The sequence below is a fragment of the Amblyomma maculatum genome, chromosome 6, assembly GCF_055883805.1.
Source record: "Amblyomma maculatum isolate TAMU_Amacu chromosome 6, ASM5588380v1, whole genome shotgun sequence".
Classification (NCBI taxonomy): Eukaryota; Metazoa; Arthropoda; class Arachnida; order Ixodida; family Ixodidae; genus Amblyomma; species Amblyomma maculatum.
Window position 1 is genome coordinate 43,897,929 of NC_139349.1, and position 25,106 is coordinate 43,923,034.

The window sequence follows — 25,106 nt, forward strand, 5'->3', positions numbered from 1 at the left end:
GGCTGTACGTTCAGCGCGCTAGCGTCAGTTGATACGAACATCCTATCGTCTAAACACCAACTAAGCATGAATGCGCTCTTGCTTTGCCGTCACTATTTGTCCAAAACATTAAACAGTCCGTGGAATCTCCCGTACGCAGTTCGGCCTCTCGCACTCCGTCTTCGTGGACCCAATCATCCTGTAGTGGCTGGCGAAATGGTGTCCCTGACATGCATCGTGGAGGGCGCGCGGCCAGCTGCGAATATCACGTGGTACAACCGGTCCGAGCTGGTGCGGCCACAGCCTCCATCTGCCGAAGACCTGATGAGTGATGGCACATACCGTACCGCCAGCACACTGGTGTTCGTCGCCAGCCTGTACGACCACCAAGCGGAGTTCTTCTGCAAGGGTACAAACCAGGTCCTCAAAAACAGGACGGAAGCACCATTGCTGCAGGCCGTCCGGCTAGAAGTGCTCTGTGAGTTCAATCTGTTATGACTGACATTCATTCTAATCGTTCAGCACGATTTTATTTAAAGATCAGCGCCGCAAAAATACGGAAACAGGAGAGATGGGCAGAACCTTGTGCCTGTCCTTTTTTTTTTTCTTCTTCTGATGTATAAGCATGATGTGCACCAGACTCTCTGGTTCAACTAACGTATCCTTATGTGGCACGTTCGCAGAATTTCCTGCATCAGCAGTTATGTTTCGAAGGGCTGAGTCAGAATTCCTGCACGATTTTGCGTAGAGTGATGTAAGGCCTTCTTAGGAAATCAACCGCGGTTGATTATTGGTTCACTCAGTTGTCACATGGCTCATCCCACAGCTTTCAAAGAACTGCATCGACATTTTTTTATGAAAACTTTCAACTTTCAATTGCCCTTTGCCAACAGCTCATAGAAACTCTGTTTTGTGCTAAAGCACTCGTATTCTCTTTTACTTAAGCATGGTTGAAAGAAAGGAATAACTTTGCAAGTGTCGCTTTCTTGATAACTGAATTCATAGAAGCATTGAGGCACTACACCGGGCCCAGCAGAAGGAGACCTGAACAATGATAATCTGGGGCTTAAATTTAGAACAGCATGAAGAGAAGCAGTGAGGAAGCTGCATGCTCCCGAAAAAGACTGAAAACCATCAGGTTTAATGCTGGCTTTGTCAGACGCATTTAGGGCTTGGGTGAGATCCGGTTAAAATGAGAAATTTCGAGAAACTGATTCACAAATATAAGTGTGCCAGATAGATCAGTAACTCGGAGGCCTGCAGAGAGACCCTTCTGCAAAACGTGATCCGCTATGCTCGTGTAGACTGCTGATGCTAGCCACATCAGTTTGCTTGATTCATAACTCAGGAAGAGTGCCTGCAAACGATGTCACTCGTTTGTCGGACAAGAATCTACTATAATAGTTCCGTTTTGTTAAATTACAGACCTTCGGGCAGTATATAGCAAAGGATAGATACAGTGTTAAACCCCACCTAAACACTGGCATAATTTGTTATTTGGTGAATTCGTTCCAATAATTTCGTGCTTGCGAACGAATTCTAGGGGAACAAAATCGGCCTTTGTTAAGCTGTGAGCTCCTCATTTTTAGTGTTTGTGACAAAAAGTTAGCATTAGTTTAATCGTTGTCCAAAATGATGGGATAAAAGCATTAAAATTGATTTATAAAATTTTCACGCTTTACTTGGCAATTGCTGCTGTATAATACTATCTGTTCGTTGAAGCGAGAGGGTGGCTATTGCAGTTCCGGTCCACTTTGTGGGGACAAAAAAGGGGTAAATTTCATAGAAATTTCTAATAGCATGCCCAAGTCGAATTTATTTTTGTCGAATACGTGTGGTTTTATTTTTTATTGTCTAGTAATATTTGGCAAAACTTCGCAAAAAATAAAACAAACGTACAGTGTTTGTGAACGCTGTAAGTATTCACAGCAGTTTTCTGGAGTAATTGCTTTCAGAGGATCCACTGTGTTCTATAGGCCCAAGAAAATATTAGTACTTTTAAAGTAAATTATTCGACGGAATTAAGTCGACCATGAAACAGGTTCCGGGGATTAGTCTGATGGGAACATAAGTAAAAAAAAAATAATAAAGGATCTTTCATCTACGCAAGTAACCATGCATGCGAAGTTATTACTCTTAAGGAAGGAAAGTAGGCTGGTCGTCATCTTCATTAATATTTTTCACTAGCGCTAAGAAACGGTCCGCAAGCTCGTTCAAGGGCTAATATAAAAAGTTTTTCTTTTTCACACAAAAACAAACGTGCCACAAAAACAAGACGAAGAAATAAAGATGGAAGGTTGAGCGCTTCCTAGGAATAGGGATAATGTTTGAACCTGCATGCTGTCATCGTTACACAAAATGCTACGACATAATTAGCGTTTTTTCGCTGGAAAAACGCCCTTACAGGTCCCGAAAAAGAATATATATAAACGAGTTCATCAATCAGCTTCTTTTTCCTTCCAGAGCAATAAGCAGTATTAATAATAGACATACTTACTAAATTACTGCTCCTTGCATTAAAGACGAAGCTCACTTTAGGGAGAAAATAGGCTCTAATGAGGCTGCTGCTGCTCACGACAGCGGAAAAGCAGTATGACGGAGGAGGACTGGACTAAAACAACATGGAAGAGAAGGTTTTAAAAAGACATACTGTCGTGGCGCTTAGGTGCCTTGAAACGAATAAATGATTACCTAAATCGCGTTTTAAAAAATAAACTCATCGTAAGGCAAGTAAAAGCGTAAACTGACGCCGTTGGGTATGGGCGAAATTAATATCAATTAGATTTTTGTACAAATGTTTTGCTTCCTTTCTTTTTCCTGATAACAAAGAAATCCGTTGTCTAATGCGTCTAAAATAATATTTTTATCCGGACAGACTTCTTACAAGCCTGAAAAAAAGACAACATAAATTTCATTTTGCAGCATGCTTCCAGTAATCTGGCTGTTTTGTTCATTTTTATCTTGAAGTCTACTGGATCATGAAAGATTAGAGGAACTTGTCGGACGTTGTTTCTGCTTGAAATGCTTGATCACTGACGCGTTCTGGTTTGAAGATGTGCTAAGATAGTAAAATTTTGGAAAGAATCATTGGTGCTATTATGTATTGTTACGTGCTTAGTACGCCTACTAAGCACGTAACAATATTATAAGCGCAGAGTCCTTCTTTGCCCTAAATGCCCTGAAGAGTAGATCTATTTTCACCAGCTAGGGCACCCTATTTAACGTACCTGTTAGGAAGGAAGCGTGCTGTTGTGACCATACACGTGGTCGCAATATAACTATGATGGTGTTTTGTTCCTAGGCGCCCTTGTCCTATCAGACGTCTCACTCAAGAGGTGGTGTGCCGCCCTTGATAAAGAGGTTTCAGCATGAATTAAAGAATTGAAATTCGTCTTTCTATTTTTGCGCAACATGGTGCAAGTATTTTACTCAATTTCCATCGCCTATGTATTATTTACCATTTGTTGTTCACTAAGTGTGCAAGGGACTTAAGTTGCCTAGTTATTTATGCTCCAACACGAATAATTCTCACTTTACTGTAAGATGATCAAGTCGATAACTAAGCTCCGCTGGCCGCAGACTCATAAATTGACATTAGCTGAAGTGCAACAAAATAGCTGAGAGATGTACCACGTATCTCAACGGAAAATATATCGGACAGTCTGTATCGCTCAACGTTATTCCTACGCGCTACTCTAAGTACGGCGGTTATTGCATTAAGTATGCTTGTTCTCCGGTAGATCCTCTAAAGAGTAAACTTTGAGGTCATTACCGACTTCTTTCATTACATATAACTACAGCTGGCTGCTCATCTTTGATGGAGGCCCAAAGGGCTTAGTCGAATGATCAGCGCCTAGAGGGCTGCAGTTACACGTACCGAAAGAAGTTGAAAATCATTTCAGCGTTTACTCCATAAAGACACTACTAGAGAATGAATAGGGGCCGTACTTGGAGTTTTCTGTACACAATCAGTGGTAGATATGTGCTCCAAGATCTGAGCACGTCTACGCGTAGGCAGTTGAAATGGCAAGTCAGGAAAGCAGATTATCTCCCTCAATTTTCTTTTTTTATAAACACTACACATTTCTCGCGTTTGCGGTCGCTAAAGCCTGAAATTGCAAGTGCCTTGAACTGACAGACGCCAGTCAGTTAATTAAGGCGTAAGGTTTTAAGCTCGTCATTTCGCATAAGTAGGGCATTCATTCATTCATTCATTCATTCATTCATTCATTCATTCATTCATTCATTCATTCATTCATTCATTCATTCACTTAAATATTCCACTAGCCTAGTTTTTGAGACAATTGCAGGTAAAGAGACTTCATATAGAATGGGACAAGCACAGTTCAAGTAGGCGTGGACACAGGTAATCTGAATTACCCAAAGTAGTATATGAGCTGTGTAATTATACAAGCGCTAAGTGATGAGAAATGGTACGTTCCAGGATGTTGCATGCTAAAACAAATATAAAGAGGGCAGCTGCAGACAAATCCTAAATAAAACAATGAAAAGAAAAAGCAAAGAAAAGTAACAAAAACAGAAAGCAAGAAAGAGATAAATGAATCAGATGTGCATGGATGTCATCGCTAGAGGTCACTACAGTAAATTTGCTGATATTCTGGCGAGGACGGTTTCGAGTGTTTTGCAGTTGACTGCTTGTGGGAACAACGAGTACTTGAATATGTCGTTATGAAATTTGTATTCAGCTAAGTGTTGAGCGTGTTTGGTTCTAGTACTGCGCGTAATTAGCGATACTTTGTACTTACTAGTATCAATCTCTGTGCTGCCGGTAAAGGGAGCAAAAAAATGCTAAAGTGAAATAGTTGCTTCGATTTTGAATAGTAGGAAGTCAGTTGTGACGGCTTTCTATTAAAACCTATGACGGCGATGAATGCTCTCCAATGTTTCGATGTACTGTTTAAAGAAGGGAAGCCAATATGTTATCCCATATTCGAGTGTAGATCGAACAAGTGCCGTGCATGCTAGGCGCTTGATATCGACTGATGCGGATCGTTGCGAGCTTTTTTGCTGTTAAGAATCTGCCGCAGCTTTATCAATGCATGTCACCTACTCGTTCTATTCTATACCTGATGTAATTATGATGCATTTATACTCTGATGTATTTATACTCTTCCACGTTTTAACATCCGTGATAGCTATCTGTATATTATTTGAAGTTCCTTAGGGTTGTGCTATTCGTCGCAGTCATGCTAATTGTTTTTCTATTTTACACGACACCTGCCATGTTTGACAGCATTTGGCTATATTTTTAGGTACATTTTTTAAGGCTGTCTGGCCTTCGTGGTTTCTTCCTTGCAGATAATGCAATCATCTGCAAAATATTTTTACTGTTACGACAGTGGTAATGGTAGATCATTATTAAAAAAAAAGAACAAATAAGACAGGAGCCAAAACTGCGCCTTGTGGGACGTCAGACAACGCATCCTCGCCATCCGCATGGTCACCCTAGTAATGTAACTAATGACGCAAACCTGCAAGAAAGCTTTTCATCCGCTTTATAATTAATGTTGTTTAAACCGAGATAATGAATAAATTTTTGAAGAAGCTCACGATGGAGATACCTGATTAGGTGCGTTAAACAATGTTGAATAATATATCAGGCCATGTCTGTCTACTGGGAATGCTACGTCGTTAATTACCTCAACTTGTAAATTAGTCGTAGATTATCTTTCTAAATCCATGTTGGATCATGTTTGTCTACTCTAAGTGCTAGGTCGTTAATTGTCTCAATCTGTTGAGTAGTCGTAGGCACTCCGTTTGTAAATCCATGCTGGTTAAGGACAATTAATTTATATTTTCTCTAAATGACTGAAAGCTTTTGACAGAGCACAGAACAGTGGCTGAGAAGGAATGTCAATTCTCAAGCCAAGCCAACTTTTCAACAAGGGGACTAGCCTTCGTATGGTCCATGTCGAAATGTTGGCTCGGCTTGTGAACTGAGGCTGTCCCTCAACCTTTGTTCGATGCTCTTGCTTACTGTATAGCTATAATGCTTTTCAGGATTATATCGACACAGGTATACGAGATTGGTCGGTAATTCGATGCGTTGCAAGGGGCTCCCAATTCACTTATCGGAATAACCTCAACAATTCTATTTCTTCTTAAATTTTACATATTTGCAGCAATTAAAAAAAAATAATCAACAGGAGCTTCGACATGCATTTCGCATAATGCTTCAAGAACGCAATTGGTATGTTGTGGGGATTAAGAAGCTTTTTTTTTTATTTCCAGTTATTTCGTAGCTATTTCAAATAAGAGAAAAAGATTAAATCGTCTACACTTGTGGTGTTCCTAAAGAAAATCGAGATCGAGTTTTGTTCCGTAGTCGTGTGTAAATATCGATACAGCTCCATTCGGTGATGGATTGCTGGTCTTACGCGACTTTCAATGAAGATATCGCCAACTTTTCGATGGAGATACTTTGACTAAATTGCTTCAAGTGATATTGACGTGTTCATCTTTTGCATTGTTTAGTGCCGACCTTAGCGGGCAGTTAAAGCTTCTCCACACAAGACGGTTGTTCGCTAGTGAAGCACCTATAATGATGACGCACTAAAACTAAACCTCACATCCTGTAGTGCCGTTGTGAAGAAATGAAGACGGTGGAACACGGGGCTAGTCATTTAAATGCAGGCCACCCGAGACTGCATATCCACACTAGCTTGCGATCCCGGCTGATTCGTAGACCTATCATTGCGTCTTTGTCGCAGTTGAGTATTCCGTGCAAGCAATAATGTGTGCCACGGAGTTCAGGCTCTCGGAGTGACAGGTAGTTATAAAATGCTTTTTTAATGGAAAGTGAAGCGAATAGAAAACGATGCTTGAACTAATCGGCGGCCAAACAAATCAGCTGCATTACCAAGAACATTGCTTCTTACAGAAGAAAAAAAAAACAATAACACGTGCGTTGAAATTTTCTTCTAATCTAATTTAGTACCAGGAGTCAATTACACATTACCGGCTACATGGCGATCGTAATTCTTAGGTGTCCTCTAACGATAATAGGTAATGCGTCTGCTGGAGATAAAAATCTCCCTTGTCTGCTGTGCTAGTACTGATGTACATTTGACGTGGTTGCAGATCCACCAGCGGTGCGGGTGATTCCGGCCGAAGGCGTCAACGTCACTGAGTGGCACTCGTGCAACCTGACGTGCCACTACGACGCGAACCCTCCCAACGCGACCGAGGTGGCCTGGTACAGGAACGGTGAGCCGCTGCCATCCAGGCCGAGAGGGCACCGCGCACAGCTGGTGCCCAAGACCTTGCTGCTCATCCGTAACGCCACGCGAAAAGACGCCGGCGTCTACAGCTGCCACGTCAAGAACGCCTTCGGTCGCGGAAATGCCTCCAATTCTGTTTACCTGGACGTGTTTTGTGAGTACCTGGTGTTTTGTGAAAATAGCGACCACATGGTACAGACCCATTCGCACATGTATAGAACGCTGGCAGTGTACTATGCAGAAGAAATGAATTCCTACACTGGTACTGGATATCACAGACAATACCTGCGCTCGAGCGCAGTGGAATATACATGCGAACCAAACAGAAACAAACGGCTTCCTTTTAGAATAGCAGCTGAGAAAAGATTTCATGTAATTTGCGCCGTATTATATAACACGTACTGTAGTGTTCTAGACATGGTTGACCTCTGTGCACTTTATTGATTAACACTAACTGTAACAGGCATTGAGTTGTAACATTTCAACCACTACACAATTAAAGACCATGCATGCTCCTTTAAAACACCTATATCGCCTCCGTGACATATTCTCTACTCTACAATCTGGCCGTGAAATTTCTATCGCTTTGGGACAATGATCCCTTTCCATTTCGACATTTCTTGGAACGGTGCTTTCGGATGTAGTTGTAAAAAAAAAGAAAGTTGGTGGGCGGAAGTAGAGGGGGGGGGGGGGTGAGAGGAAAATGAGGCGAGACTCAGTTACACTGCCTTATCCACCTGTTGAGCCTTGAACAGTACCTCCTCTATATTTGTTTCTCTATGATTTCAACTGGCTTGCACCACTTTCAACGCTTTGATTTTGCTGTGACGGCGCTCCTCTCTATAATACTAGGCAGGCATGGCATCTATGAATGTTACTTATATTCCTTCACGAGAACTCTTGATAATTAAATAACTACTAAACGAATAACGCGAGACGTGAGTTGTGGAAGCTTGTTTTTTAACAATATTTAAAAGATGGCCGCGGCATGCAAATATTGCTACGTGTATAGTAGAAATCACCTCCCCTAAAAGCGTTTTCTGAGGTGGATTAAAAATGAAGTAAACAAAACCACTTTACTCTAGCTATGCGCAGTTCCCAGGATGTTCACTGTATTGTCCTACTTGAAAAAAAAAATAGCTGCTTTGTTTATTGCTACGTATTATATATATATATATATATATATATATCAGATCAATTAAGGGGAAATGAGGGTGCTCGTTATAAACATGAAGGAAAGAAGCCAACAGTCGGCGAGGCCAAGGAAAGCGTTGGGGATGGTACTTTATGTCTTTTTTTAATGTTTACTTGGATAATCACAGAAATTAGTAATGTGATCTGTTTAGGGGAAAGATAATTAAACACAAAGTAGAAGAAAAAAACAACGTGCCGATGGTGGGAACCGAACCCACGACCTCCGAATATCGCGTCCGGTGAGAGCACCGGACGCGATATTCGGAGGTCGTGGGTTCGGTTCCCACCATCGGCACGTTGTTTTTTTTCTCCTACTTTGTGTTTAATTATCTTTCCCCTAAACAGATCACATTACTAATTTCTGTGATTATCCAAGTAAACATTAAAAAAAGACAAAGTACCATCCCCAACGCTTTCCTTGGCCTCGCCGACTGTTGGCTTCTTTCCTTCATATATATATATATATATACACACACAATGCTACTATATTACTATGTATTACTATTTTTAATACTACACGTATTGTAGAAACCACCTCCTCTAAAAGCGTTTTCTGAAGTGGTTTGAAAAGTGGAGTAAACAAGTCCACTTTGTTCTAGCTACACGCAGTTCCCAGTATTATGACTGTATGGTATTGCTTGAAAAAAAAAATAAATAAATAAAAAAGCTGTTTTGTTTTGAGCGTTTTTTTTTTTTTTTTACCAAAATAGTGTTTTGCGCCCGACTCATGTATGGCGACGCTATTGTTTGTGTGTTTGTATGATGGTAGTGGCACACATCTAATTTCGTTCAGATATCTGGCGGCCCAAGGAGTCTCTCATGAAAGCACAGATAACTCAGGTGTTGCTTCGTTTAACATTTTTTGAAGAAATAGGCAAGATTATCCGAGCATGTCCTAGATCAAGCTGCATTTTTTCCCGTTCTAGATCTAGATATTTAAAAAAAATCCTGCAAGAAAATAGAATTTGAAAGAAAAGTTATAGCTAAGTTGAGTACCTTCTACGGTTGTATTCGTATTGTTCGTTTCTTTGTTAGTAATGTTTGTAAAGTGCAGAAACCAGGAGACGTAAGAACACGACGTGTAGCGTGTAGCGCTCATATCACATGTGATCAATAAGTTGCAGCGCATAGGGTCGTTCTGATGTTTCGGTACCTGTTTTAATGAACGATTGATCTTCCTAGTTGCATCATTGGCCTTGACTACGTGATTGCAAATTCTACGTATTTTCTTCCTTTTTGAACATCAATCACGCTTTCAAGTGCAATCGCTAAGTTGTCCAAGCATATGGTGGCGTTGATGGGCTCATCGATCAGCCTGTAAAGCGGCAATCTAAATAAAAACGTCGTTGCCCTAATCTCCGCCTCCGCTATGGTGCGCCTTACCCTTTGAGTTACTGCGCCCTGCGGGTGGTAAGGATCCGTTGTCAGACGCGGTTGCAGAAAAAGTATAGTTAAAACTCTCTTACTCCTCCCTCTAAGCATATATTATCCCTATAATGATACGTTAGACTGTTATATTTCCCCTTAAAGAACACCTTTACACTCTGGTGCACAAGTCTGTGATCTACATGTTTTAATTTTCAAAATTAGTCAAGTGGGTTTTTTCACCTTAAGGAAAGCCTTATATATCCATGCACAAAAGTTATGCGGGCGAAGCCATTCAATTTGTGGTCCTTTATAACAGTACCTGCGACTAATTTGGGGAACAATATATGCGTAAACATTTTTCAAACCGAACATTTAGATCACGGATGTCTCAAATGCGGCTCTACTTGGGCGAAAAGCAAATGGTACGACCTGACGAGTTTTGGCCACAGCGTTATAAAACAAAAGCTTTTTGAAGCCTAGCGTCGATAGGTTGCATTCATTCATTCATTCATTCATTCATTCATTCATTCATTCATTCATTCATTCATTCATTCATTCATTCATTCATTCATTCATTCATTCATTCATTCATTCACTACTTCAACCTCTCTTCATATCCTACCCAGTCGAAAAAAACTACAGAACTGCGTCAAAAATGCGACAAAATATCCTGTAGTTCTGTCGTAACCATCAGATTTTTCTGTAGTTCTGTCGTACTTTTCTGTAGTTCTGTAGTTTTTCTGCAGTATATTTCTGTTGTCTGTAGTTCTGTAGCCCTTTTTTGTTGTAACTACAGAGATTTCTGATGTTGCTACAAAATGTTCTGTTGTCACAACAGGGTTCCCATCAAAAACCGCACAGAAATTTTGTCGTAACATCAGAAAAGTTTTGTAGTTTTTTCCGACTGGGTACTATCTTCTTTTATTTTTACCGGTGGTAGCGCTCCGTTCAAGTTCTAATTTCCCAGCCTGCGTGCTTGCTGTGACCGCCCCATGTATCCTACGTATTTGCAGACACCCCCCTAGTGAGCGTGTGGGTGAACCCTTCGGTGGTGGCACTGGATGAAGGGCCCGTACTGCTGCGTTGCGAGGCCGAATCTGGCAACCCGCAGCAACTGCGTCGCGTGCGCTGGTACCGGGACGGACAGCTGGTCAACGAGACCAAGGAGCCCGACCTGCTGCTCGAGGATCTGCGGCGCTCCACCACGGGAAACTACAGCTGTGAGGCCAAAAACGATGCCGGATGGAGCCCCATGTCGCAGCCGAAGTCGCTCATCATAATGTGTGAGTGCACGTGCATTGCGATTGATGCATAGGGATCGCCTCTCCCCGCAACTACAAGCTGAGGGCCTGACTGCCATCGGTCAATGACCCAGCAGTTGCTAAGCAAGTCATTCAGTTCACTTTGTGAAAGGAAAAAAGACGGAACTAAATATATGTTCCTAGCCTTGCATCACCGCAAAATAGTCTAGGAATAGGAGAGCTTTCTTTGATGTCGGCGGTGAAGGACTAACTTTAATTTTGAGAAAATTTTGTAACTAGAGCTTCGATACTGTGACCGATACGGCACACAGAGAGGTGGTAAGGTAAATGTTCTTTCTGTTAGTATGTGTCGGTGAAGCACCAAAACCACTGCTGTGATTGTTTGTGTGGCCATTTGTGCGGGCCGAGAACCCGAATGTATTTCCGACGCTTGTTTAATAATACATGTTTAATAATACATAAAATATAAACGGGCACTGAAAATCGTATAGCAATGGCTTAAAAATTCTTTTAGCACCATCGTACGGTCCAGGTGACAATATAAAAGATGGCGCGATGCGTTTCCCGCGAATCTAACGCGTTACTTATGAAACGTAGCAATGCTTTTTCAACCTATTTGTTTATTATGTACTTGTATTTTTTTATCAAGTTATTGTTTTTACGTTTTGCTGTATACATCTGCAGTTGCAGTTCATCCCGCTTATTTGGTCCTGTCTCAGTTCTAAGTCGGTTTTTCAACATCAAACATCTGGTAGTTGCAGTTCCCTTAGACACATAGCGCTCGAAAATATTTCCTTAATGCTACAAGAGAGCGAGCGTAAGTTTCATCGTCAGTGGTTATCTCCGAACGTTCTCAGTTTTCGGGAAAAAGAATGTCGCTGTTCCACACGCGCTTTCTCAGTTTCTGGTTTGGGTAAAATAACTGACCTGTCCTCCTCAGTAACGACTGTAACCAAATCGTGAACATATCGTTCAGTCGGCTTGACATAGTTTTCACCCTTTCACGTCACCCTTTCTGATCTGCAAGATCCACTAACGTGGTACCTATATTTCTGTCAGTTTGTTAAAATTGATGGTCGCTTAGGGTAACAAACTGGATTCCAAGAGAAGGAAAGCGTAGCAGGGGGCGGCAGAAAGGTAGGTGGGCGGATGAGATTAAGAAGTTCGCGGGGGTCAAGTGGATGCAGCTAGCACAGAACCGGGTTAAGTGGAGAAATATGGGAGAGGCCTTCGCCCTGCAGTGGGTATAGTCAGGCTGATGATGATGATGATGATGATGTTAAAATTGAATATGACATATTTATAATTATGTTAAACCACAACTTTGATCTGCAGTTCTGGCTCGTTCATTTAGAGCTGCTCGGCATTTTATTGATCGTTAACTTATCAAAAACTGCGGTGCTCTACAGTATCCCATTTGGAAGGGCTCAGGCGGATGCCATTTACAGATGTCCAACTTTTTGTGAATTTTCTATTCCACGCGTCAAGTTCTAGCCATACCTCGGGCATGATACTTTGCTTAGCCTTCACATTAAAATAAATTCATACAGTGTTACGCGGTAATTTCCCGTAAATTTGAAAAGGACACGCTGCTGTTCTTTGCTTCCTACCTCAAATGGGGCGGCCTGTTCAGCATTCCGTCTAAGGCAACAATTTTGTTGGAGCACTTTTGTGGCCTCTGATGAACATTCATTACTTTGCTAGTAACAGCGGTGAAAATATAAAAAACAGAGATGAAATAATAGAAATGCAATTACAGTTTTTAACTTACTGATAAAGATTATAGCAGTTCATTTCCTTATGCGCTTTTGTCGGGTGTAATGATGAGCTTTGAACACAATATGTTCATAGTGATGGACCTACCGGGTGCCATATTTTTTAATCATAATAATTTCGAGAGCTTTCTTCGCATATAAAATGGCATTGGTAATTCAAAAAGAGCAGGGAAATATTTTCTTTGTAGTTGAGAAGTTTTCCTAACAAGCATTTTAAACTCTCGTGCGAATGGCGAGTTTGGCGAAGTAAGCACCGAGATAAAGCTCGCCCAGCGACAACAGTACGCAGAGTTCTTTCGAAAGAAGCTGTCCACTCTCATTGATATCGCTCCCTTGTCTGCCCCGCAGCCAGACGCTGCTTATTTGTTTCTTATTTTCACTGCTATTGATCAGAACGCCCGTCCATTGGAAGTTCTCGTATAAAAAGATGTATGTTTCAAAGCCGCTCCCAGCAGAGGCCGAGAGCAACAAGGCCAGCATCCAGTGATAAGCAAAATGGGTGCGGTTAAGTTTGTTGAATTTCATAGCGGGCGCAGCCAAAAAAAAAAAGAAATGTATATTTATGTGTATTTTTCTGCGAGGACCTCCGATAAAGGCGCCCAACGAACGACAGCCTGTGCCTCTGACTCTGCGCGATGTACTGCGCGTAAAAAGAATAGCTTACAGAAAAGAAAAAAACTACGAAAATCAAAAAGAAAATAGGGGGAGGGGGGGGGGGGGAGCAGAAGAAACATGTAGGGACGAACAGAGGAGGCGATATGTAGGCGCGGTATAGTATTGATTACTCTTCGCATTAGGCAACCTTTCGGCTGACCAGTGGACTCTGGAGACGTGCCTTTCAGGGCCGCAGGCGCAATAGCGAGAACTGGCTTTACGTCTGCTGTGCACGCATTGACCACCACAGCCCCGCTGTACTATAAAGCCGGCAATCGCCGATTTCGACATCATTCGCTTTTGGTCGTTCCTTTATGTTTTTGTTTCCAATGGTGGGCCCTTTCTCTTGCCAGCTTCCGCCAGCACATACACACCCGAACTTTGAAGAATACGACACAGTTCCAGTAAGTGCGCGGCTATTCTCGCGTTATGATTGGATCGCGGCGAGAACAAGAGAGTAAAAAAAAAAAAAGGAAAAACAACAGCTTTCTAGTGGAACCACTGACAGACGAATTCTACTTGCCGTTTCAGCTTCTGCATCTTTCTTCGCCTTCGTGCGACGCGCGTGTATTTGACCGTCTTTATTCCGCGTCCGATTCCCGAGCGTCCAGCACCGCACTTACTGGCGACGCTCCGAGTGCGCTGCTTGCACCATGGGTGCACTTTGCGATAAGCTACATGTTATTGCGCCCACTGCGGCAGCCGCCGTGTCGGGATCGCCCAGATTCGTGGTCCTCGAGTCGCGGTCGTTTGTTCTTTTTGGGCAGCTGTAAAAATCCCATAGTTGTGACATTTATGCGAAGCGCACAGCGCCGCACTGCGGAAATGTCTGTTTTATTGGCCGTAACGTGTTCACGCAAAGAAACGTCCCCGCGTCGCGTTGCGACGCCGAGGCACGTAAGCGCTGTAACTTACCGCGCCAATGAGAGAGCGGAGAAGAGAGAACAAAAAGGTAAAAAAAAATAGAAGAAACCGAGGCGTAGAAAAAGATAAAGTGAAAAGGAAAACAAATAACGTAGCGGCTGGTATTATGCCCTGGGAATAATCCAGCGTGCAGGTGGCGTAACTGCCTTCGAAACACGGTGATACATGTTTGAACTTCAGAGGTTAACGAGGTGTTCTGTAGAAAAGCAGAAACGAAATACCATGCAAAGGTGTGTAGGCAAGGCAGGCGGAGGACTGTTGCGATACAGAACACTTCAGAACACTTAGCACGATCAAGCAAAAAAGAAGATGGACTTGAGCAAGCTCGTGGTGATGACGCAATATGTTCCGAGCTTAAAGCACTTCGCTAATTGGCACCATCTTACGTTTGTCTTTTTTTTTTTTTTTACATAGAAGAAGCATCGGTGCTTTACACTGAGCTTCTGCTCCTACTTCGTGTCTTTTGGGAGAGTGCAAGGCATGCGAAAATAAAAGCGCGATCAATGTAGTTAAGTAATCGTTTGTGTAGGAGCCTTCGACGGGCTTTGCTTACAATGTTTCAGATAGATATACTAAATGGCTCTGAGGCACGCCCTTGCACCCACTACACTGCATATATATTCTAACCTGCATATGACCTACACCAGTCTTTTGTTTTTAATCTATGTTACTCCTTAGGATAATTTTCCGTATCATCTGCGTCAAGACATTTAAATGCTATGCATTGTTATGCTGCATTTAAAGAGTGCTAAATCTCTGTGCGCTATAACCGCTTACAGAGCTACGCACATAACCTCTCTTTACTACAATAATGATAAAAGTACTCTCAAGGAAAACTGCATGAAAACTTCTCCATGCACTTTGATATAGACTTTATATACTATATACCCATTTTATATATACTACATACAATATATATATATATATATATATATATATACATACACATTTTTCCAATAGGAAAACCACAATTACCCTGGAACACCAGAGCAACGAGGAGAACATCAAGGGGGGGGGGGGGGGGGAGGTATCGTGTATTAACTAGCCACAAAATCTGTAATTCTAAACCACAGTTGTGAATGCAGCGGTATTAAACATTAAATATTTAGTCGTCCCAGACTCTAAAAGCAGAGTGCGCATGATCATATAGGACTATATATCTGAATCTCGTTCATTCCCCACTAAAGCTTTGATATTAAATGTGTCCGCATTTATTTCTCGTTTCCGCTTCAATGGTGAGCACAGCACTGAAGTGCTGCGTAGGAAATGAAGATAATTATGGTAGAAACGTCGTGTGAGAAGCACTTTTCCTAGATGCTCACCAGCTGCTTGGCGCAGTCAAAAGCGGTCGAGGAAACCTTAAAATGGGGGCATTAACCCCATCCCTTGCCTCTGAGGGCAGTCAGCAAGCACGTGTAGGCAGGAACGGAAAGAAGAGAAATTGAAGAGCCTGTTTGCTCGGACACATGCATGCGCGAGAGAAGAGAGACGAGAGTGTGGCGGAGGAAGCAGAGGGAAAAGGAGGAGAGGGGCGCAGCGTCAGCGTTCACGCTTCAAATTCACGCTTTAAACTCCGCATGAAGAAAAAAAAAAATATTCGCGATGCACACAAACAGATTCCAGTAAGAAAATTTAACGTTCACACTTCACGCACTGGTAAACATCTACTTCTCAGGAATGACGAGGGGCTGAAAAAGAGATGGAACGAAAGATAGAAAGAACTAGGAAAAAATATAGAAGGGAAAATGCAAACTAAGCGGCAGCAGTGGCAGCGCCTTGCGTGACATCGTATATGAAAACGTAAATGGGAGGGGGAGGGGGAGAGGCGACAAAATAATAAGCGATCCGCGGGCAGCACGAGCAGAGTCACGAGAAGAAGGAATACGGAACGGTGAACATCAGGCTTGGGTGGCCGCCGAGAAGAGGAATGGAAAGAGAAGGATAAGGAAGAAGGCAGCGAGGATGAGGAGGAGGAGCTGGCAGCAGCAAGGGCAGTAGTGCAAAGGAATGAAGGGTGGATGTTGGCCATCGATCGAAACTCGCCGGAGCGCGAACACGCCGTGTCCGCCAGCGGAGACATCGATGTGTGCTTTATCGACTGCGGCAGCCGTCCCAGCCGAAGCCGCTTCGCTGGCGCGCTCGCTACCACAGCGCGCCAAACGCGTGAACGCTGGGTTCAGCCGCTGCTCCGGTCCTGCTTTCCTTCCGCGATGCGTGAGCCTTCTCTTTTTCAGACGCTTTCCTTTTTTTTTTTTTTCTTTCCATGTTTCATTCCTTCCGTCGCCCACAGAAGCAAGGATGGAAAGGGCAGGCAGAGAAGAAGCCAGGATCGGAAGTTAGTGGGAAAGAGAGGGAAAAGCGTTGGGGGTGGCGGTTCGGCTGGACCGACAATTGAGCACGCTCGTTTGTGTCGCGGCTGCGAATTTCGGACATTCCCCAAAAACTTTGCTCAACAACATACTAGGCTTGCGCGGCGGCTGTCAACTGCTGTCGCCAGGGCCACTGTCGCTGCTCCTGCTGACGCGAGCGCCCTTCAGGGGCTCGTTGCCCCGAATCGCTGCCCTCTTCCTTTTTCGAGCCATAGACTGTGTTTCTGGTCCCCGGCTATATCGTGTACCAGTGTTCTTTATTCAATTTCGCCTCTCGCCGAGACCTCAATATTGTTTTCGTTTTCCGGTGTTATACGTTTGCTTCCTTTAACTCAAAGGCCAGCCGCATCGGTTTAGACAGACTCGATCCTAATTTTTTTCTCCTTTCATTCCCCCATTTGTTTATAGTGCTTCAACTTGAACATGGGTCATGGTTCTTGGATACGCCATATGCTGACCGTTGTTTCCATTGGTACTCCAAGAAGCATAGGAGGTAGACGCTTGAGGTTTCGCAGTGCCCAAGAAAAAAACATCACCCGTTCTCTTTCCTGAAAAGGATTTTTTTTCCTGCATTTTCGCAGAGCCAACCCCAAGGCCCAACTCTAAGGCATTCACGCGAACATTTGGCAGTGAAGTGAAGTCACGCGAACATTTGGCAGAATTTTCTCAGAGTTCTCTCTGCGATGAAAAACGAAAATATATACAGTTTCTAGATGTTCGCGACACTAATGTTTTGGTTTATAGTTTAAACAGGGATTTCAATTGCATGGTGCCTTTATATCCTCTATGAAAGCATACAAGACGCAGTATAAGCTTGAAAATGGAAAGGGCAGACTAAATCTAATGAGGAAGGCATACTTTTAAAGGCAGGGCTCTGGTTGGCAATATACAACCAACTAACTATAACTAATCAAGAAGAAGCAAAGTTGGCTGCTCGGCTTTCGCCTCGTTAAAAAAAATATTTGAAATTTAGAAAGCGTCCTGAACAAAAAAGCTCTTTCATAAATCTATTACAATTTCTCGACCGCGATAGTGCATTAGGGAGCTCGTGAGCGGTTCTGACAATGACGTGGAGACCGTTTTATTTTTATTTATTTATTTTTTTTTACGCCATTTATTAACTTCCCGAGGACATTTTTTTTAAAGCTCTCGTGTTCGGCGACTTGAGAACACAAATAAATCTCTCTTGTCCATTTTTTACTTCTGTGTTTAAGTTAACAAATGCGTGAATATTCTAGAAAACATTCTGGTGGTGTTTGCTAGAGGTAATAAATACAGCGTCGTATACTACCTTACATGGTTCAGCACTGATGCAATATTAATAGTACACATTTTTAAAAAATAAGCAGTGTTAGTATTTTCCGTCAATTTTGTGTAAATGTAATAAAAAATTGTTTATGGGAAAGAAAGGCGATGTATCTGTCACGCTTCTCAGCGGACATCTGTACCGCACCGGAAGAGAGGAAGGGGAGGTGGTAGTGAAAGAAAAAAATTAGATGGTCTCTTAGATGCTCTTAAGAGAAGAATGGCGAAAGCCTACTCTTCCTATTCTATACGTAGCCTCCCATCGTTAGCCTCTTGTCGGCATTCGTTGCAGTGCTACATATAATTATAATTGCTTTACAGGAAAGGAAAGCGCACGCTTCCTCCGGCAAGTGTGAATTTGAACGGTACACCATCGCGCCTCTCGCGTGGCGTTCCTTGGCGCGCGGAACGCGTGGCATTGCAGATGGCAGGGACGCATCCCGCCTAGGCCAATCAGAACGTCGCAAAAACGGGACACACTTTGTCCACGACAGCACGAGCCATTAAAGGCTTTCGCCTTAAAAAAGGAGGAGAGAGTGCCCTGTGTAGAGCGACGGGTTAATGTAGATTATCTGGAAATCTGTGACGCTCACTGACATCTTCGCAGCACATAGATGCTTTTGCGTTTCGCCTTTATCGAAACGTGGCTGCCGCGGTCGGATTCGAACCTGGGCACTCCCGTTTCAGTAGCCAATCACTTTAATCACTGAGCCAGCGTGGCGGGTGTAGTTCAATGAACGTTACTGTGTTTAGACCTTCTGCGATATTTTCTTTCTAACGCTCCTGAAAAACACTTAGACATCATGCGTCAGCAGGTAAATATGCACGGCCGGTAAATCGCGAAAGGAGGTGCAGACAACACAAAGAACGACACAGATATGCGCATGTCCATGTCGTTTTTCTGTGTCGTCCGAGCTTCCTGTCGTGCTTTACCAGTTATGCATCTTAACTAAGTTGCCCAACTTTCTGCTCTTCTGTGGTGTAAAGAGCTGCTAAAGGGAAAAATAAATAAATAAATATTAAAATTTGTAAGCTAAGTAGACGCGCACGATCTTGAAAGATTGCACATCCTTATTCGTTTATTCTAAAATTATTTTAAATGATTCAGAGTGGCCCTACAGTTTGCTTACGCAGACGACTAGAAGCTGAAAAGCGAGATTAAAATAACTGAAATAAGAATTCTTGACGTAACTTATAAGAATGTTCAGTGTATGCCATAAAAAAGCTGTCTGTTTTAAGGAATGCTTAAGCGAACAGTAATCCTATCGTAATGAGACTTGTGTATGCGGCAGGACTGTTGGGAGTATTTAGTTTCATAGGTTCTATTCATTCCGATAACAATAAAATTCCTGGATAATAGGAAGTCTCTTTACAAAAAAAAAATAACATGGCTAAGTAAATTAGTGCATTTGTTGTGCATCTTCTTGCATGAATGTATTATACATTTCCATGCATATCTTCGGCGACGTTTTTTAAGGGCCAAATTTTGAAACGCTACTTACCTGAGTGAGGGTGCCTTAACGGCTCGCCTTCCTTCAGTAAAGGCTTAAACACGCCTTACTGAGGAGGGCTTAGTGAGGCCTCCCTTGGAACGCCCTTTCCCCTAGGTAGGCACTGCTCTGCCTTCATGCTGTCTTTCATCACTCCTTCACATAACGCACGCTTCCCTGAAATAACTGACTTTATCGATTGCTCAGTTTGGCGTCTCTGGTGGCTCGGGAGGCGCCCATTGGTAGTGGAAATGCACGCAGAGCGGACATTCGCTACTGCAGAGCCCCTCCGTTGAAAACACTTGCATGTTCCCAGGCCAACAATGTTTCTCTGTCAAGCAAGTACAGTTTTGAAACAAAACGTGCAAGATAAAAAATGAGTGCACATAGGAGTCCACCTCGAAAGAAACAAAACTTTGTAAATGGGTACTTAGTTTTTGAACTATTATACTTCAAACATTAAACGCATATTATTGAGGCCAGATGGTCCCAAGCGTCTCCTCGTCGCTCGGAGTGCCTCCTTAGCGAAGGAGCCGCTAAGGACGGTTCGAAAATTATACGCTTCCTTTAAACGCCTTATTCAGCTGAGGAAGCATGGAGGCTCTTCTTGGGAGGTAAGGAAATAGCGTGGGCCAAGAAGCTTTCTGAAATTCGGCTGTAAGTTACAATACTAAATTATCTTATTTGGCTCATAAACGAAAGGTGGGTCACTGACTACGAGTCAAGCAAAGTTTGCCGTTCGCGAAGTTGTAGAAGCCGCCTTGATGCAGTCTTTTTGAAGTCAAGGAGAAACGAGGCAACGCATATTTATTAAGGCAGCCCTCTAAAGCACCAGTGACCATCACTCAGGCGCTGACCTACCGAGCGGCCATCATAACGTGTCACAAAAGGAACATGTTAGCGTTACGTTAACAGAAAACAAGCAGCAGTGCTAAAACGGCCGAGTGTGTCAATCGGTGGTGAACTATGGTGGAGAACATGTTCCAACCTTCAGCTGTATGTTTATGAGAACTATTTAAAATTTTAGATTTTCCTCGGTAGCCTTCTTTTAGTGAAATCATATCAAGCGAACCTTCATTTGTATCAGAAGAAGAAAGGGGAGTGACGGGTAAAAACAGAATAAGTGCAGCTTGAGAAAGTCCAGCCCCCTCTAAGTGCAGTTCGGCAGCATTTCTGGAATATTACACTAAACATCATACCGGGTAAAAGTATATACTACAATGCACTTCTTATACGGATACTAACACTTTACAGAACAGGAACACTACACATGAAAGCACGACGAGTTCAAAATACTTAGTTCAACATACTTTACAAAGATAGTCATTATAAGGCATGCTGGGGTCTAAACATAATGAGAATAGAAAAATCCAGTTCAGTTTGAAATAAAATTCAGTTTATGAATGCCTGAAATATTGAGAATTAGGTCTGGAAAAGTTTGAAGCATTTCATCAAAATATGCGTGAGATAACGTTGGAATCAAAAACAGAAGTACAAAGTGCAATTACGTACAAGAAATCTGGAGACGCAGCTCATAAGGAATTGTGCAGAAAATGCTTCTGCTGACATCCATTCCGAGTATATATATCGATAAGCGATAGGTTATTTAGAAGCAGCAACATGAAAGAAATGGACTGGCGACCGTAATCTGTACGACAACGAGGCACCACATACGCGTTACTCTGGCGTGTATTGTAGATGTTATTGCCCTTTTGAAGGTTTATCAAAGTCGCAGTTTAGCTTCAAGCGTGAGGAGTCCCTTCTTCACTCGAAGTGCACTAGTGGCTGAATGAAAGCTCTGGTCATTTCAGCGCTTCTTCATTCATGAATGCACCCGACCACGGAAAATCGCATTGTTACTTGGTGCACATAAGGGTTTCTAATGCAGCAGGTGTTCGCAATTCCATGTGGAGGCGTCTTGTGTGAAACAATCACCGAGCTAGAAGCCATCAATGTGTGTGGGCTTAATATCAACTTCTTATGCGAATTTCTTAATTATAAGGACACATATGGGACCCGCAATAAATCACGGGCCAGATTTTGTATGGCTCTCAATATGAAACTAATCTCAAAACTTTCACAAAGCCCAGCTCCTACTGGTCGCCTTGTCCGCCGGTCATGGTCGGCCGTTAGAAGTTGGCACTCTGATAGGATTGAGAGTGACTTTTTATGGGCGACGGTACGTAATCTGGCCCCATGTACCTGGTGCCAGTCAAGCCACTTTCTTATTCCGGCAATATCAGGGACAGCTGCCAGGATCGAGCGCGGCCGTGGCACTAAGCATATAACTGACCCGAAAACGGCTGAAAAGACTTCAAACGGGAAAGAATATTTGCCCTATAGTTTGGCTCTGACATGTCTTTGTGGTGGATGAAAGAGCTTTTGTAGGTGCGTGATTACGCTACAAAGTATTATCTAGACGAATTAAAATTTGAGGATCAAAGACGAACATTTAAAATAAAATCGCTTCTTTTTTTTTTTTTTCTAGGTAGTGAATAATTATTTTCAGAAACTGCATGCTAGGTCCTTTAATCGTAAAAGCAATTACCCGACTACAAAACAGATTCAGCTGAGTGAGATTTCATAGAAACCAAGTTCCAAATCAGTAACTTTTCATGAACTCAGCTTGCGCACAGTCTGCTATTCTTCCGTGCAAATTTTTAATAATTACAATTTTTTTTTCGGATCCCGTAAAGCATAATTCGGTGCAGTGTCTATATTTTAGTTGTGCAGCAACGGAGACACTGCTTCCGGAACAGAGCATAATCATTAGATTGTAATTACCTAAATTGTCCTCATATGCCGCATATAATTCCTGCTTTCATGACACAACATTATATTGCTAGACTGAATTCCGTCCACGTCAAATATGAGTCCGTTTTGAAACCTTTTTAAATCGGTGATGTGGCTAAACATGGAGAACGGAAAAATACGCATCGCAAGGTATATTACATTCAGTTGGCTTTCATGCATTGAATATCTATGAAACGGTTCCATTGCGCGTAGTGCTATCGCGAAAATGATGGTGACTTCTTCTCATCAACACACATAAACAGATAAGCCCACAAAGTCATCAGCACAAAAACCCAGTCACTTTTTAGCACAAAAAAAAAATGTGAGTCATTTTGTAAATATGCAATGCGCACAAGCCTACTCAAAGAGCCCTCAGATGCCAACTGTGATGCTCCATGTCTTGAGCCTCATAGCTGATTATAAAAATATGCAAAAGGGGCTCAGCTTTTACTGTGATTGCATTAAATTGCGCTAACAGTGTAATCTTGTAAAAATAAAACAATGATTATATTAATTTTTTTATTTTTTTTGTTTAATCACCAGTCTCTAAAATGTGCAGTTTTTCCGGAAAGTTTAGAGCCTAGAGGTTTTCTTTTAATCCACACTGCGTGGCTCGTAATACATTTGCAGTATTCCAAATCTCCTCAATGTAAAAGTATTTTTGCTCCTAACCCTCTACGATGGGGAGGATTTCGATCAATGCCAGAGGAGTGCTACTGCACTGTTTAGAAGCATACTCACTGGGCTCGTCAGTTTGTCGAAGACTGTTCATGTTCTCCGCCATACTGTACCACGTGCCTGCACAGATCGCACAAACGTATTTTTCATAGCTTAAAAATACAAATCTTCAAAAAGGAAAGGAAAAGGGAAATAAAATCTTCGAGTATATTTCACTAAACGGCAATGCAAAACATTCTCACATTTCTAGTTTCCGTCCTCATGTCACGAGACAATGCAGAAAATTCATAGCGCAGTGATTATTTGCGCTTTAAGAGGTTACAGACCACCTGCTGATGAATGCACACTTCAGTAGGCTCCAGAGCATCGCTGAGCGGCACTGCAGCTCCTGATGTACAGCGCCATCTGGGACATAAAATCACGGACTGAGACGTTGACCCAGGACCCTACAGGGGGCCTGGCTTAGACTCTAGAGGGAGCCGGATAAGAACACAAAAGCCAAACTTGCGCACTAGGTGGGACAGGTTGCCCTTTGCAAGGCGGCCACTGACGCCATCCTATTTATCTTCTTGATCAATAAAGTTTCTACAATCCAATCCAATCCAATCCAATCCGCTTCATCATTTAGTCGCCTGAGCCGCGCGCTTTCTTTCGCACATTTACACGTTCGCGCAGGTGCATTCCGATGCACCGCCCGCGTTCCGCCTTGAATATATATTTATTTATTTATTCATTTATTCAATATACCTTACAGGCTCCTAAGGCGGAGCATTGGGTAAGGGGGGCACATGAACAGTGAAACACAAAATCAATTACCTACAGGCAACGGCAAGATACAAGATTATACAAAAGCAAAATACATCAAGGTCATGAAAAGGAATGAAAAACACGAATAACACCCAATGACATGTTCTATTTATTTCCTATACAACTTTTCCAGCGCTTTTCGAAACAGCGCCCTGTCAACTTCAGAAGCGATTGTGTCGGGAAGACTATTCCACAGTGAAATGGCTCGTGGGAGTGCAGATGAATTGAACGCCAGCGTTTTGCCAGAAATGCGTCGAAAGCTGAGATTATTATGTAGCCGCGATGATGTGCGCAATGGAGCTTCAAGGGGAAAGGGGCATGGTCTCGGGCTATGAACATATTTCTGAAAGAGGCATAAAAGGGCGAGTTGTCGACGAAGTTCTAATGGCTGAAGCGAAATGTCCTGTTTAATTACTGTAATGCTGGAGTATGGTTTGTAATTGCCTGAAATGAAGCGAGCGGCTCTATTCTGCACAGATTCTAGTTGGCAAGTTAAATATATTTGATACGGTGACCAAACAGCGGAAGCAAATTCTAGCTGCGGACGGACGAAAGTTAAGTAAGAGAGGCTACGTACGGTGGGCGGAGACTTGTGCAAATTACGGCGGAAATACCCTAGCGTCTTTGATGCTTTGCTACGAATGGTGGAAATGTGCAAGGACCACGATAGGTTGGGCGTGAAATGAATACCTAGGTATTTGTAAGATGAGGCTTGGGATACAACAGAGTCATTAATTAAATAATTAAGTTTGGATACGGTCTTCTTGCGGGTGAACGTCATAACCTTGCACTTATTAACGTTAAGAGTCATTTGCCAGGTCTGGCACCAGTTGGAAATTCTGTTAAGATCAGCCTGAAGAGCTAGATGATCGTCAGTGTTGTTAATCGTGCGATAGATAATACAATCATCCGCAAAGAGCCTCAGTTGAGAAGAAATATTACTAGGCAAATCATTAATATATATCAAAAAAAGTAAAGGGCCGAGTACGCTGCCTTGCGGGACACCGGAAGTTACATCGGATAGGGGCGAGGAAAAGCCATTCACCACAGTAAACTGCTGACGCAGCGTTAAAAAGTTACGGAGCCAAGATAGCGTATGGTCATCGAGTCTAAGAGCGACTAGTTTTTCTATTAGGCGACAATGGGCTACTTTATCGAAGGCTTTCGAAAAATCCAGAAAAAAAACAATCTGTTTGCTGGTTATTATTCATATTAAAGTGTATATCAGTAGAAAATTCCAATAACTGTGATTCGCAAGAGTACCCCT

The 25,106-nt window shown here is 42.6% G+C and overlaps 1 protein-coding gene across 1 annotated transcript in view; it reads left to right on the forward strand.

Annotated features, from left to right (window-relative positions):
- The window catches only part of LOC146185624 (B-cell receptor CD22-like), a 256,315-nt gene that overhangs the window by 168,252 nt on the left and 62,957 nt on the right, over window positions 1–25,106 (forward strand). The window contains exons 4-6 of the mRNA XM_084606536.1: window positions 140–457; window positions 7,081–7,374; window positions 10,796–11,065. Coding sequence (XP_084462662.1) covers window positions 140–457; window positions 7,081–7,374; window positions 10,796–11,065 — 882 coding nt within the window. The remainder of the gene's footprint in view (window positions 1–139; window positions 458–7,080; window positions 7,375–10,795; window positions 11,066–25,106) is intronic.